General features: G+C 33.3%; 1 protein-coding gene across 1 annotated transcript in view; it reads left to right on the top strand.

Annotated features, from left to right (window-relative positions):
• The window catches only part of LOC145667978 (carboxylic ester hydrolase-like), a 55,725-nt gene extending 41,779 nt beyond the window's left edge, over nt 1-13,946 (top strand). Inside the window, exons 8-10 of the mRNA XM_081735404.1 lie at nt 2,483-2,633; nt 10,554-10,686; nt 13,757-13,946. Coding sequence (XP_081591530.1) covers nt 2,483-2,633; nt 10,554-10,686; nt 13,757-13,946 — 474 coding nt within the window. The remainder of the gene's footprint in view (nt 1-2,482; nt 2,634-10,553; nt 10,687-13,756) is intronic.
• Nucleotides 13,947-17,174: the final 3,228 nt, after the last annotated feature.

Raw genomic sequence — 17,174 nt, 5'->3', positions numbered from 1 at the left:
TTCACTTCTTTCGATATGATGTATATAGAAACTAGATTTATAGAGTGTAGGACGGACATGGAATAACCGTTCGGGACTCCCTAGATGCATCGCTGCAGATACTTTACCTAGACTCTCTTTACCTAGATACCTCTTTACTTATGACAACTTCTTTCAATACACAATACAATAATGCCAAATGAACAATACCAAATCGTGAAGAACTTTGCTGGTCTATTTCTGCTTCACAAATTAGCAAGAGTTGCATCGACGATGGTGAACGCTAAGTCGGATGAAATTGAAACGAAATTTCCTCGTATAAAATATTCTTTAATATGAGGAGAGGAAGGGCAAGTGGGAAGGCCAGAAGGTTTTAACATTTTACAAGGCTTTATAATTTAACATGATATATATACAATGTTACAATCTCTGTCCACATTGTAAAAATAAGAGAGGCTGTGGACACTACTCGCCGTTTACAAATGATGTCATTAATTAATAATCTAGTACTTTTAAAGCCGAAGGCACCTAATCTTTCTGAATTGTTTGGGAGGGAAGCTGAATTGCATCTTCCCGTACATAAGTCCAAATTCGTTTCAGAAACTAAACTGCATACTCCGAGGGTCGTGATATTCCAGAAGAATTTAGACAGTATCAAGATTTGATAGTAAGTAAATTTCAATCTTATTACAACGAAATTCAATACAACCAGGTTTTCTTTCAACATACGTTACCTGCATAAATTTAACACTTACAGTGATGAGTTGAAAGATACGTCACTTATTGCCGCGCTTCACATTAGACCTGAACTGCTTTATCTCGACTTACATAAAAGAGAACCCACTGATTTAGTCATTCACTGATTTACCAGAACCAGATTTCTGAAACTATTGATCGTAGAAACTTTCATTTTATACAAATCTTCTCCATGACCCTTGGGCTTCAGGTAAGATCAATTATTGCTGAATGTGACTTCTGAGACTAGAGAAATTGTAGATCTCCTGGTCACTGGAAATTGAAATTTTGAATTTAGATTATGGATAAGACGAGATCTTGTGAAAAATCATAACTAAGAATGTAGAGAGGGCGATTAAATGTTGTCTTGATTTTTCACGAAATTTCCGAATTCGTTTGACTTAAGAAGTTGATTTAAAAAAAGGGAGTGGTTATCGTTATATCCTGGATTAAAGATGAAACGGAACTTTGAGAAATTCCACTCAGAAGGGTGATTAAAAGATATTCCATCATTATGAAACGTTTGCTTTGAAACACTGGACACGCAGTGAGGAAATTTTATAAGAGCATTTTTTTGATATTTAGAATATGACTATTATATCCAATAGAATGACTTGGCTGAGAGTAACGATTTATGAGTGACTGCAAAATTAATTTTAAAGATTAGGGGCCATCCTCCTGTAGAGTTTCAACTGTCTTCGATCTTTGTGTGTTCGTGTCCCTGTCAAATTCAGTGGCAGAAAGAAAAATAAGAATCAGAAATTTGTTGTTTAAAAGAACGAACAAAGTGATAGAGCGCTTACCTCTGGTGCATGAGGTCTATGGTTCGATCCAAGGCCAAGTAAGTTTATGGTGGACAATATCGTGTGTCTGGATTTTTTCGGCGTGTATAGCTTTATGGTAAACCGGGTATATACAATATATGTTTATGTAAATTTATAAGATTGTAAAAATAATACTATGAAGAAAAGAAAGAACCAACGCAATATTGCAACTAAGGGTTTCTGATTTATATAATAGTAAACACACAAGTTCTAATACTATTTCAAATAGTCTAAGATAATAACAAATAACTACCAACTCCACCTTAAAAGAATACAAAGTAAAAGTCAGAAATCACTGGATACCACCATGATGTTCGTTTCAACACCAAGGTGAAATGAAATGTGGAGCTACAGTTGAAAGTGAAACCCGATTCAGCGTGATACGGACAAAAATCTTCCATCGAGATCTAAGTCGTCATCATGTGCACCAAAATCGCTCGCGCTACCCACTAAACCAGCGACGGTCTTCACTGTTCTCAAAACAAACAACCTTTGGTTCAGAATAAAGTAAGTTTTGTTTACTTGCACAACGAAAATAGTAGAAAACTCTTAATTTGACAAACCTTTGAAAAATGTGAACGGAGAACAAATAGACTCCGAACGTATGAAGTAGAAAGTAAGAAAGTTACATACCGTTCACTTGTGATTCCAAATATTAAAATGAAAATGAAATGAAATCTTTAAGTTTAACGTCCCACGGTTATGCCGGTTAGGCTAAAGGAGACGGTGATAATGAGAGATGAGTGAAATGGTGGAATGAAGAAAGTGGGAGGAAACGGGAGAACCCCGAGAAAACCCACGAGCACGGTGTTTGTCCACCACAAAGTTCACTTGGCGGGGGCTGGGATCGAACCCGGGACCCCAAGCACCAGAGGTGAACGCTCTACCACTGAGCCACCGCGCCCCCCCAAATATTAAAAGCATTACACTTTCTAACATTTCAGATGTACACAGACAGGTTGTTGCTGGCTAGTTTAGTAGAAGCAATAAACACAATGGTTTTCCATCGAAGAGCTCCTGTTTATTTGTACTACTTTTCCTACAGAGGGAGACACTCGTTCTCAACAGTACTTTCCAAATCAGACCACAACTTTGGTAAGTAATCTGAATAGCTCACTAGTTATATGTTATAGGCCTACTATATACTTCTTGCATAAAATTATGGTTACCAAGTGACGAATTTCTCGAACTAAACTGCTTCTCTTTAATGTTTCGTAGCTTTAATGTGACCTTTTTTGATTTCTCAGAAATTGCTACAGAAAAAAAACCTGTGAAATATTTTTATACCATAATAGACAAAATCTGGAAAAGTCCCCAAAATAAGGAGTTGGATCAATCCGAGAAAGTAAAAGCAACCGGTGATCTTAAATCATCAATTCCACTATCCTGATCATTTCTAGACCACAGGTCGTTTGATGCGAGCAGAAATTCTCCCCTTTCGCTCCCCCCCTTCTACTGAAGCTAAAAAATGAGCGTTTCAAATAAAAGGCCATATCTACGAAACTAATTAAGATATTAATGAATTTCTTTTTCCGGTTTTATCTGTAAGGTGTGCTTTATGATTTCGTCCATTCATACTTTGAATAGATCCCACGAGTTTTTTGCGAAAATCCGACTTATACATTAAAATCTGACATATCTTCTTTTTTGCTCTGTATCTTCCCAATGAGTTGAGATATAGAAAGAACATCTCTAATTAAATTTGTAGAGTATTAAATTATCTTTTCAACGGTACCAATATTATTAGGTTTACTTTCAGAAGTAGCCGTACAGCGAGATAAGTTCGAAGGAAAGGACACTTTAATTCGAATGCTGATGCTCCGAATGGCATCACTGAATTTCAGCTCACGTCAGTCAATAAAGGTTCTGTTTTCGAGATAAAAGCTTATTTTTTTTCAATATTTGAAGAACAGTTATTACCCTTCTCCCTTGACCTCTCCTAAGCTATCATGATCATTTCTAGATCTCCTATCACTTGATATGACCGTACGTTAAGGATCACAAAATTTTGAGATAAGTAGAGATATCTTTTATAGTGTTAAAATCCATTTACAGTTGATATTTATTTATACTGTTTACATATTTACCTTTCATATACATTCGAAATTTGCAGCTATGTACTTGTTAACATTGAAAGTGAAATCCAAATCATGATTTCTTACCATGTCATTGTAGTTGCTTAATATTCTGAACAGTGGTGAATTTTTATAACGGTTCGTCTTAGGTATTTTATTTACGAAAAAGTTCCGTGTTCTTAAGTTCATTGACCTGCATTAAAGTAAATCTGTTTTAAAATGTCCCTACTTTCAATGTTTCCATTCATAAGTTTATAAAGAAACATTTGTTCATGTAATCTGCGCCTTTTATGTAACGGGATAAACCGAAATTCCTGTAATATTTCACTATAAGAAATTCCCATTCTATACGATGAAAAATTATATTTGTTATAAAAAAGGAAACGTAAAATTTTTTTCTGAATATTTTTTATTTGTCTCTGATAAGAAGTATAATTCGGTGACCAAATTATAGACCCATACTCCAGTTTAGTTCTAAGAAGATTATAATACAACAGTTTAATAGCCTCTAAATTTGTAAAGTTTCTTGTGTTTCTAATAACGAAACCTAGTTTTTTATATGCTTCTGCCATAATAATTTGAATATGATCATTAAACGACATCTTACTATCAAAAACAATACCAAGGTCTTTAACTTGATGTTTCTTTTCGAGTTCAACATTATTCAAAAAATACTTGTAGTTCTGTATGTTTTTATAAGTTCCAAACCTTACATAATGACATTTCTTTACATTTAGTTCTAAATAATTATCTTTACTCCATTCAAATATGGCATTTATATCTTCTTGTAAATTTTTCATATCACTTTCTTTTGAAGCTATTTTATATAATTTTATATCATCAGCATACATTGTACATGTAGAATATTTTATTTTTGCTGGAAGATCATTTACATATATAATAAATAATAGTGGTCCTAAATTTGACCCTTGCGGTACACCTGAATTCATATTATAATAGAATGATGAAGCTTGTCTATATGCAACATATTGTTTCCTTTCTGAGAGATACGAGGCAATTAAACGTAGGAAAGACCGATTAAGTCCAAAGCTAGATAATTTGTTTAATAAAACATCATGATTTATTTTATCAAATGCTTTGGTGAAATCAAAATATATGCTATCTATACATTTTTTGAGATCTAAAGCCTCATATATATCTTGAGTAAAATTTATAAGGTTGGTAATTGTCGACCTATCTGGTATAAAACCATGCTGATTTACACTTATATAACTTTGCACATGATTAAATATTCTTGCATATATTATATGTTCCAATATTTTAGCTGGGGCACAAATAATGGAAATAGGTCTATAATTTTCAATCATCCTATCATTTCCTTTTTTAAATATGGGTGTAACTCTCGATGTCTTCCATATATTCGGAAATGACTCTTTCTTAATAATCAAATTGTATATGTAACATAAGGGATATCCAAGAATATCCGCACATGCTTTAAGTATATAAGGAGGAATACCATCAACACCGCAGGATTTCCTTGGTTTCAATTTCTTTATTGCTGCTTGGTATTCATCTACTGTAATTAATTCTAAAGTAAGTACCTTATTTGCTTGCATATAATTACTATTGTCATCACAGTTATAGCTAGGCTTAACATTTGAAAACACAGACTTAAAATAATTGGCAAATTCGTTAGCTATTATCTTATTATCTGCTAATTCCTTTCCATTCACAGTCATAAGTTGCGGGCATGATTTTTTTATTTTTATTGCATTTAATCAAGTTCCAAAATGTGCTAACATCACCTTTAATATACATCTCTGAATTCTCTACAAATTTTTTATATGCTTTAGAGATCATATCTTTCAAATTTTTCCTAATTTCTTTAAATTTGCTTGAGTTATAGACCGAATTCTTTTTGTGTTTTCTGTGGTACTCCTTTAATTTTATCATCTTAATTATATCATTAGAAAACCAGCATGGATACAAATTTGAGGAACTACAATTCTTTTTTGGAACTTCTTTTTCGAAAATATTATATATGGTTGTATTGAAAAAATCTACTGCTTCGTTTACATCATCTATATTTTCTATCATTGACCAATTAATATCTTTTAATAATTTATAAATTTCATAAAAATTAGCTTTCTTAAAATTTAAAATTCTAGTTGTAGTTTTATTAACATTTTTGTTTAACAATTGTATTCATAACTTTAATGTGAAGAACAGGGTGATGAACATCAGGATTAACAAGACAATTTTCTTCATTGGACACTTGTACACATGGTAAATTAGTTATTATTAAGTCAAGAGTTCGATTGTTACAATTCTGAATATTATTTATAGATTTTAAATTGTTTAAATTTATAAAGTGTTGCAGTGCTCTATAGCTTGGACCCCCTTTCATTAAGTCATAATTTGAATTAGTTATTAGCGGCAAATTGAAGTCGCCTACAATAAATAAATTGCCATGGTACAAATTACCAAAATCTTCGAATATTCTGAAAAAAATGTTATAGGTACTAACACTAGACGAAGGAGTAAAATATACACAAATAAACCAATATACTTTCCCATTAATTATTAACTTTATCAATAAATGATCAGTCATTCGTTTCAACAAGTCTTTCCTCTTTTGACATTATATTTGCATTTATTGCAATGATAACTCCCCCTCCTCTTTTCATACAAGGTCTATCACATCGATACACATTATATTGCGCAGTAAATAGTTCAGAGTCAAATACACCATCCTTCAACCATGTTTCTGTTAATATAACTACATCATATTCATGTAAACTAGCTATAAGATTAACCCTAAATTCATCACATTTCGTATTTAGGCCCTTAACATTTTGATAATAAATAGATAAAATATGAGAACTATCCATTTTACATCAGAGTTGATATATCCTCATTTGTTTTAATTACAAAAAATTTTCTATCTTCTGCAAATTTTCTAAGTTTAATATTTCCCAAGTAATCTACCCATAAAAATTCATAATTTTTTTCTTTCTGTAGTTTCCTGGCTCGTCCAAATAAGCGCTTTCGATATGCTGTTAAACTATGATTAATATAGACTGGGAGATTATTTTGAAATCCTATGTCATTCGTGTTTAAATTTCTCTTAACTTTCGTCTTTGCATAATTTTGTCTTTTATATCAAGATTTACAAATTTTACAATAATATCCGGATATGTCTCGTTTGGATGTTTCTTTAATCTATGACACGCATCAATGTGTTCAAGTTTCACTTCAACGTCAAGCGCTTTTCCCACATTTTTTACAATTTCACGCGGATCTTCATTCAATTTGTCCGGAACACCATAAATTTCTAGTGTATTTCTACGCCCATACTGATCGAGTTCGTCCAGTTGTAACTGAGTATCCTTTAGTTGTTTTTCCAATAATTGCACTTTTACATTCAAAGCTTCTACTTTATGAACACACTCATTCATTACATCAGCTTGTTGTTTTATTAATCTAGAAATCTCTTCCAGTTTGTCGTGTGCAAGGTCTAGTGACTTTCCTAATTCACGCTCAGTCTCAAGACTTTTTTTCTTTATTTCCGAGATCTCAAATTTCAATTCTTGTAAGAGTTTATAAACATCTAATATAGTAGGACAATTTTCCCCATATCCTAAACTACTTTCACCTGCCATACTGTTACGCCTTGATTTCGAACAGTTTTTACACCTTCATATCTGATTTTAGTCCTTCAGAAATTGTATATCTTCTTCCTTTAATTGTACACATTTTATAAGCCAGAAATTATTACAGTCCTCGGATTTAACTTTAGTACATCTTGCCTCGGAACACTTTTCATACACTCTCCACAGGTGCTCATTTTTATTTTTATATTTTGCACGAGTTTCAATGTTTTTTTTAAATTGTGTTCACTAAAAAAAAATAATTACACTTCACTGGAAAAAATTGTAACAAGAGATTAAGAAGAAGGAGAAAAAGAAAAAGCGTCTTCGGTATGCTCCTTACATATGTATCTGGCAACAGTTCTATTATCGAACGTCTTTTGTTTGTTTACATCGATAGCTCCTTATCTAACGAGATATTATGCAAAAATAATGTATTTCAGCATTTATATTACAGAAATATATAATGTTTTATATCACTGATCAAGTCTAGTACTTACTGTTTTTCCCGAGTCCACTTAATTTTCACTAGGAGCCTTAATTCCATTATGGTTAATAAATATTATGGAGCCGAAGTCGCTCACCACTTCACTCCATCAGGGTTTCCAACATCACAAGTGATTCAGGGTGATTCCGATTTTTCAACTCTATTTGTAAGCTGTATTTCCACCGGTCGTTGAAAATAACTCCTTATTTCTTTAACAAAAATGTTTATCAAAGCAGAATATATAAATAATGTAAGAACATATGTAAAGATGTCTTACGTGAGGGCAAACACCATTTATAGGTGATATACAGGGTGATTGATAGCATCGTTGTACATTTGAAGAGTTTTTCTAAAATCAAGAATGGGCCTGTATTTTCTCAATGGTCACTTAAAAAAATTCTTTTGCAGAAATCGCAATAACTATATTTGTATATAATTTATGAGAATATTACATAGAACCAGGGCGGTCGCGTGGGCGCCGGGACGACAAATCAACAAAATTCAAGGAATTCAGATTATGTTGGTAAATACATTTTTTTAAAAAAAATAATGTTAAATCAGATATTTTAGTAATGATCAGGCCACGGCTGAGCAAAATTTATTTATTTACTTTATAAGGACAACACAACAGGCTTAATGCCCAGTTATAGTATCGTGTAGATAATTATCTATCATGCACTATTATACAAACACAACTATACGTCGTTTAGTTATGCAGAAGTTATTGCTTGATAATTGTTTTGAACTTGTTTTCGGACATACTAAATACATCTACTACATGAAATCTAATCGTTTCGTTATATGAAGCACACATTCTCCACAGAGGAGACTTATGTAACATGTTAGTTCTTGCTTTTCTACAATAAAATGTCACAGTGTTTGCTGTTCTAGTCTTACTTATTGGGACACGTAACTTCTGAAACTAATTCTGAACAGTCAATTTTAGCGTTTAATAATTTATGTAAGAACAACAGATTAAACACCCAACTCCTTTTTTCTAATGTTTGGAAACTAAAATTCGTTACTATGTCTTCGTAGGGGACATAATTTGGGTAGAAACCGGTTTGGACCGGTTTTATTGTATGCAAGCATTAAAAAAAATAAACTATATATTTTCTATTGCATCAGAGTATTTAGTTACGTGTGGTGTCCAAACAGTACAACAGAATTCTAATTTTGACCTCACATACGAAAATATATAAACCTAGGTTTCTATATGCAGTACTCGTTATTGCGTCAACGTGTTGGGCAAAGGTTAATTTGCTATCAAATATAATTCTTAGATCTTTGATAGTATTTGGGATAGACAAGGAAGTACCACTTATTGTACAGGTAAAGTTAATTGGATTTTCTTTCCTCGTTAAACATACAGCTTTACATTTGGACACATTAAGGACTAATTTGTTCTTATTACATCATATTTAAATTCTTTGTTGATCCTATTGAACTTTCCCGCAGTCATCAACTGAACTTACTTAGGAATATAGTTTGAGACTGCGGCAAAAATAACTTAATACACAGAATTAATACTTAATACAAGAAGTTTTGATACACAGGAATCATTAATAGCAAGAAGAAATAACAGGGGACCTAGATTAGATCCTTGAGGGACTCTCGATAGAGTATTGAACTTGAAAATTACAGGTAAGATTATTCAAGTGGAACTCTTCCAGCCGTCTGTGAGATTTTATTAATCTTGGGATTTAATATTTGTATCGTTATTTGTGTATTCTGTGCTATTACTATGTTGATGTGTATCAAGTTCAAAGTAAACAAGAATAACACTTGATTCAATAATTCAAAATCTTTTTTCATTAACTTTTATGTTTTAACTACAAAAGCCATTCACTTTAAAAAATGACGTAATACCATCTTCTTTTATCTTACATTCCATATTTCAATCTACGAGTACAGAATAAACTCTGGTTGTTTCTCATAACACACTGAGAAGAGGCGCCTTGCAATTCTCATCCCGGGCGCTTACAACCCACGCGACGGCCCTGCATCGAACTTCATTAAATACTCACTAATTACTGGAAACAAGCAAACCTATAATAATATTCTTCATTATCATATCAAATCTGCGCAAAATATTTGCAAAATTACACATTGCTTTACTCTTTTGAATCCTCATCAGATGAATCATTTTCTGGTACATAAGTGTTTATAAGTAAGTTATAACACTTGTTACCATTACAACTACAGGTTCTAATGCACTCCACTGAAGCCCGCACACACATGCAATTGTTTTGGTCCCACATGTTGACATATACAAGACAATTCTGGGCAACTTTTAGGCATAGATTCCTGAATGGTCCATTTGGGCACCAATTTTCCATTCGTAGTTTGCCAACCAAAATGTTCGAGTTGAAGGAAGTCAATATTCGAGTCGCTGGTGTGCCGCCAAATATATGTTTGAAGGTGTGTTCGTTTGATGTTGAGCATTAGAGCATCCTTCGTTGGTGGAAGCTCGTCTGAGTTTTTGTGACTGACCATATCAGAATAGACAGCATTGATTGAGAATTTTTGTGAGTCGGTGTAGAGATTCACTACAAATTCTTCTGCACGTGCTATCGTCTCATCAAAGTACCGTCAAGGTACCGTGAAAATTTCAAGCGAATTGGCACGTAACAATCTTGAATGTCATGCCACAACACACTATGACCACTGTAAGAAGAATGCATTTGTTTTATGCGTATAAAATATTAATATAACATATAAGCAATTTTTAATACGAGATTAATCACGCATCTCGTAGCAAATATAAAGAAAGCAAGTATCCAGAATTTCAATTCTAATGAAAATTATCTAACCAGAGATACTTTGGTTTCGTATATTTCAGGGGTGTGCCATCAAGATGACCTTCTGTATTTGTTTACCTCTCCTGAGATTTTCCCACCTGCTGAGCCTGGATCGCATGATGACAAAATGGTAGACGTAATGCTGGATCTCTGGACAAGTTTTGGAAGAACTGGGTATGTGCTTTTACTGGTTTTCTATTAACTGGACAACAGAGTTCTTCTTGAGACAGAGTTCTTGAGTTCTTCTGACAGAGTTACAACTCTCATTTATAGAAGTTGTCACTAACTTAGTTCTTCAGGAACCGAAACCCAACTAAATCTCATCCAGGAAATAAGGTCTGCTGTACACTATGAGATAAATACTAGGAAATATCTTACGATTTATCTTAGGGAAAATGTTATGAGACATATCTCGTAGGAAATCCTACCATTTTGTGCCATACACGTGAAAAATTTTCCTATCTGACCGAATGACGTTGCACATCCTACTATAATTTATACCAAGCTCTATATCGGTAAATTGCACATCTCTCTAAAATAAATAAATAAATAAATAAATAAAACTAAAAATCGGAAGATAAATTAACAAACCATACGTTATCAGTCCCTGCACCACTCTTCATTTTCTCGAGTCTTTTTGCCTTTTCACCCAGATACGATTGCAGAAGATGATTAAACTTCTGTTTCACATCCATTACTCGGACAGCAATGTTTTGTTTTCACTTTCTCTCACCTGATGTTGCTTAAATTGAAATCTTAGGAATTTTCTTTTCAAAATAGAGTGTGCTCTAAACAAGAGAAATCTCATAGGATCGTTCAGAATATACGAAATGACATGCAATCTGGTGTCATACACGTTCAGATTTTGACACTAGGAAAAATCGTAAGAGATCTCCTAGGATTTATCTCATAGATATTTCCTAGGATTTAGCAGGCCTAAGTGTCTATCCAACGCTATTTCATGAAATTCGTTGGAATTGTTCCCGATTATAATTTACTAGTTTTGAAACCTGTATACGCGCCTGTGTTGTATATGTATCTTGAGCATTTCTATTATTTTTTTCTTGTGTAAGTTAGTAATAATTCAGTTTACAGACGAGTACTGCAGATTAAAAAGACCTTTTTAAAAGATGACAAAGTTCATGATTGATTCCAGAAAATCCATATATATGGATAAGTGGTTGAAGTGTTATTTCCTTAAAAACACCACCTCTCATTAGAGAGACCTTAAATGCCATTTTGTCCACTTCAAACGTAGAAATTCAAGAATTCCCTCTAATGTATTATCTTTTGCATGGGTTTGAAGAAAGAATGTTGTACTTTTTGCAACAATAGGTACAATTTCATCTAAGCCAGTTAAATTTGGAATTTTGAAACAGGCATCTATATATTTTGAAATGTAACTATAGTCAAGAATCAACTATCCTAAAATAAAATACTGGTTAGATACCTTATTTTGTGGCATAAGATACAATTTTCGTGAACACAGATGTATTAGAAAGAAACTACCATGAGAAGTGCGTCAGAAATACCCCACCAGACAGTTCATTGAGCCAAATTTGCTCAGGCAACTTGTTACAGCCAGCTGTGAAAGACAAGTATTCTAAGATCACAGTTGGAATACACCAGACACCTGGGTGGCAACGTTCAGGCACCAAGCACAGCGGTGGTGTGTTAGGGCAAACTCTATTCTATGTGAGGAGTAGTAAATTTGTAGTGTGCAGTGAATTGAGTTGACGGTGATAGCGTAAAATGGCGACCTTTCTGATTTCCGAAGAGATGCATGTGTGCCTAAATCAGTTTTGTGGGCTCTGAGCCATACTTTACAAAGTTTACAAATCGCTTTTTCACTGTTATTTCTTACTTCTGCAATTCTTTATCCGCGAGCCATTAATTTTATAAGTTTTTTATTCTACTTACTCTACTTACTCTGTGTGTTAATAATTAGTAAAAGTATATACTAATAGTTATTTTTATGTTTGGGCTACAAGCAATTCAAATCCGTTACTTTTCGAGCTCAACCTCGCTACTTTTTAATCATCAAATCTGGCAACAGTGCTCACGACCCGTGAAAACAACGCTTACTTCTCAATCGCAGTGATGCCAAGGTGTGGTAAAAAAATCTAATTCATGATTTCTTTTTCCTTTTCTTTTCTTTCTTTTCTTTTTTCTTTCTTCTTCTTCTTCTTCTTTTTTTGTTAAGTTTTCGATAACGGATAAAGGGTAAGATAGCCTACTTGAGAATTTTCAGATATGCATACACATAGAATCGACATTAACAAAATTCGCTATGGACGGGAATTAGGTGTAATGAATCATCAATAAACGAGGAATCAATGTTGATTCTTAAACTTGAAGTTTTTCCTTTGCTCAGCGCCAAGGAACGCAATTAGTTGTCGGAATCACCAGCTAAGGCTTGGATATTTAAGAAATGAAAAATAAAAGAGAATGGATGGAAGAAGAAAGTTAAATAGCAAACGAGAAACAAGTTTCAAGACGTTTTACACAAAATATGTGGAAAAATAAGTTTCTTTTTTTAATTTTAATTTTTTATTTTATTTCAGTATCGTTACTCTCAAACACAAGGTGATGGCACGAAGTCATGATATAACACTGTATTCCTAACTTCAAAATATATTGGTTTGGGATTAAGCCGGATTTAGGGAGATGCACCGGAGCACATGCACCCCTTTTCACTGTAAATATACACTAAGATGAGAACCTAGCAGTGAAAAAGCAACATTTTCCGAAACTTTCTGCTGTCATGTGTCCGTTTGAGGCTTAAAAGAAAGTTGTTCCTTATTCACACCACAGATGCCTAAAGGTATTTTAAAACTAAAAAATTTAAATCAAATGTAGTGATATGTATTGGTGCACCTCCTTCAAGAAATCCTGGATCCGGCCCTGTGTCTTCATAAACTATTATAAAAAGATAAAAGATAAAAATTTACGGATGTTTCACTGTGATATTGTAAAAAGTGAGCAGCAGACAAAAGTTTCATTTTTCATATTATATCATATTCGTAATCAATATATAACGTGGGAAATTCAGAGGTAAAATGGGATTTTATAATGTATGAAGATGGCGTCGCTGCAATCGAGGAAAGTGCTCAAATGTGATGGTGCCTTTTGCACGTTCATCTATAAATATAGTCAGTCCTGTTTCTTATATTGTTCTTTACAGATTGCTTTGCTATATTTTCAGGTCTATTAATTAATGATGACTGCATTTCATTTTTGTTAGGAAACCAGCGGCAGATTGGCCTGATTACACAGCAGAAGGTCGATGCTATCTGAACATCGGGCCGAAGATAAAAGTTGAGTGCGGGGGACTTCTCAACGAAAGAGTGGCATTATGGGACACTCTCTGCTTGAAAGAGAATGGCAACACACTACGCTGCAAGGGCCAATTGGATGAAGGCGGGGAAAGCTAATGAATAGAATAAATGGAGCTGACTTTACAATAAAATTAGTTGATTATTCAACTTAAGGATTTTTTTCATTTGATCCTTTTAGTTATATCTGTGGAGGGGGAGTGAACTGCACCGACACAAAATTATTGCTGTTAAGTACTCAATTGTTTTTCTAAGGTAGTTGCAAGATTCTATACAAAATCCACATTGGGGAATAACATCTTAAAAAATATATGGAACATTATAAATGAAGAACTAAATGGTGGCAAAGAGACATCATATGTAGATACAATAATATATGAAGGGAACAATGTAACAAACCCAAGGGAAAAAGCAAAAATATTTAATATTTTTTTTATAAATGTTGTCGCAAAAATTATGGATGGTGATAAAGTAAATAAATGTAAACATAATGGCTACAAAGTAGTTACTGTAAATAATTTTAAACAAAGTTCAAATAAATGTGAAAAAACAATCTTTCTACAGCCAATGTCAGAAGAGGAAATAGCAAATATAATAAAATCTCTCAAAAACAAAAATACAGTTGGAATTGATGAAATCTCAGATAATTTATTGAAAAGATGTTTCAATCAGGTAGGAAAGCCACTTTGTCATTTAGCAAATATATCGCTTACAAATGGCGAGTATCCAGAAAAGTTAAAAATTGCGAAAGTTAACCCCTTGTTTAAAAAAGGTGAAAAACAAAACATAAATAACTACAGACCAATATCTCTCCTACCTGTCGTTCGAAAAGTTTTGGAAAAAAATATGTATAACAGGGTAATTAACTTTTTATTGAAAGAAAATGTTATTTCAACAAAACAACATGGCTTCCTTAAAGGTCGATCTGCAAACACGGCGATATTTAATATCATTAAGTAAGTAAGAAATATTGTAGATAAGAAAGAAAACTGTATAGGAATCTTTCTTGATTTCTTTAAAGCTTTCGATACAGTGTAACACAGTTTACTTTTGAACAAACTGGAGAACTGTGGAACACATGGTAAAGCAAGGGACTGGTTTGATTCGTACTTAAAAAATCGTAGGCAGGTCGTAGAAATAATGCATAAGAATAATACCATTGTAGAAAGCTATTTATCAGATGAATTATATATAAAACACGGAATTCCACAAGGATCTATTCTAGGGCCATTGCTCTTCCTTTTATATATTAATGATTTTGAAAAAAGCACATCTTCGGCAGATCTTACCCTTTTCGCTGACGATACCACTCTGCTAGTGAGTGGAAAAAATGAAAAATTATTGGAACAGAGTACTAGGCAAACACTAAATGAAGTATCTCTTTGGATGAAGAACAATAATATTTTTGTTAATGTTGAAAAATCCATTGCTATAAATTTTCATAACAAGTGCAGTAAACCAATATACCCTAACCTATATCTGAACCAAAAAAAAAAAATTAACTATACAACACACTGTTTGTTTTTAGGTCTCACTATAAATCATAACCTGACATGGGAATTTCATACAGAGTCAGTTATTAATAAATTAAATAAAATATGTTATCCACTAAGGATTATTAGAAAGAAGGTAAATTTAAAATGAGCCATTCGTGTTTTAACTCTATCTTGCAATATGGTATCATGTTCTGGGGAAATTCAAGTCAGAGATTTAATGTTTTCAAAATTCAGAAGAAAGCCATAAGAATACTTTGTAATAAGAAGCCGAATTTTTCTTGTAGACATTTGTTTAAGGAGGTCAATATACTTCCTCTGGATAGTTTATATTTGTATCGTCTCTTTTTGTATTTGAAAGAACACTTATCGGCATTCGTAGCAAATAAGGATGTACAGAATCATAATACGCGAAATAAGAATGATTTTCATTTGTGTAATCACCGCTCAGCAATGTATCAAAAATGTGTAAGTTATGGTGGTGTTAAGTTGTACAACATGTTGCCTATTGATATAAAGTATGAAGAAAATATGAAAAGGTTCAGACAAAAGTTAAAATCATTTCTATTAGAAAATTCTTGTTATACGATTGAGGAGAACGTAAATATAATGACAAGGTAATATTACTTTATTTTACTCATGTAAATTTTTTATACATATGACGCATATTACACTTACTTGAGGACATTCCTAGTACTTGTAAGTTCACACAATTGTTTAAATAACTGGAAGTATTTTTTTAATTGCAAATTGCTTATAATCAATGGAGAGGAACAGAAAAATAATTAATCGCGGTAATTCTTAATGTAAATGTTTAGTACGCATCAATATTTATCAGAAAGGGCAAAAACTACATGTTGGTTTTCAGCGTTGACAGTCGTAAAGGCTATTTTTACGTATTCAGAAAAAGAACACATTTTAAAAATAACAACATACAACAATGTTCGAGCAAAAGAAATAGAACAGGTGTAAATCATCCTCGCACATTTTGGACAATGTGATTTATCAATAAAATAATAAATGGATTTTTTGCAAAAATAAATAAATAATAAAATAAAAATAAAAAATAATTGCTGGCAACCCGTACTGGCCGGGAGAAAAATGCATTACCCGGCAGAAAATACCCGACTATTTGAGGCAATCGCAAAGCGTATTTATTGCTCATGCGTACGTTTGGAATACACTGACCCTGTATTTAAATGTAGATGGCTAATCACAAACGCGAAAGCAATAAAGACGCGGAGAAAACGTCAGCTCGAGCGTATTTGGTGCATTTCGGAACAATAGACCGCCTGCTGTTTAAAAGATTTCAAAAGGAAGGAAAAAAAGGAAAGACGTGTTGGCAGGCAAAGGGATTGTAGCAAGAATCAGCTGTTTGGAAGATGGTATGTGAAGAGTATTGGAACTCTGCTATTAGACCTGGACCTGGCAAAAACACACGGAAACCCTGACTGGCTCACAGTATGATTTACAACTCTGGTGAAAGTAAAATTAGTGAATAGCCACCTTGGCCGCGTTCGCTACAGGGGGTAACGCTTTCTTAAATAGCCTAAGTCTAAGTCTTTATTCGCGGTGGAATTTTGCTTCGGGCCATGAGCTTATCAAATGTCATTGTGTGTTGTGTTGTGTTGCGTTCATTACTGACAGTGGGGCAGACCAGGATTTTATTTCGGGAGGGGCCAAGACTACCAAGTAATAAAGATTTTTTGGAAATTTCAGCAAAAGGGCATGGCTGGATTAGTGAAACGGCCCCTTATGAATCTTGGGACGAGAAGTGGGTGGTATGTAGTTACCTCCAAGATGCATTAATCCCTCACTTTTCAATCCTCAACTC

This window comes from Thermobia domestica, chromosome 13 (genome assembly GCF_964235325.1).
Source record: "Thermobia domestica chromosome 13, izTheDome1.hap1.1, whole genome shotgun sequence".
Taxonomy (NCBI): Eukaryota; Metazoa; Arthropoda; class Insecta; order Zygentoma; family Lepismatidae; genus Thermobia; species Thermobia domestica.
This window is presented reverse-complemented; position numbering and strand designations above follow the sequence as displayed.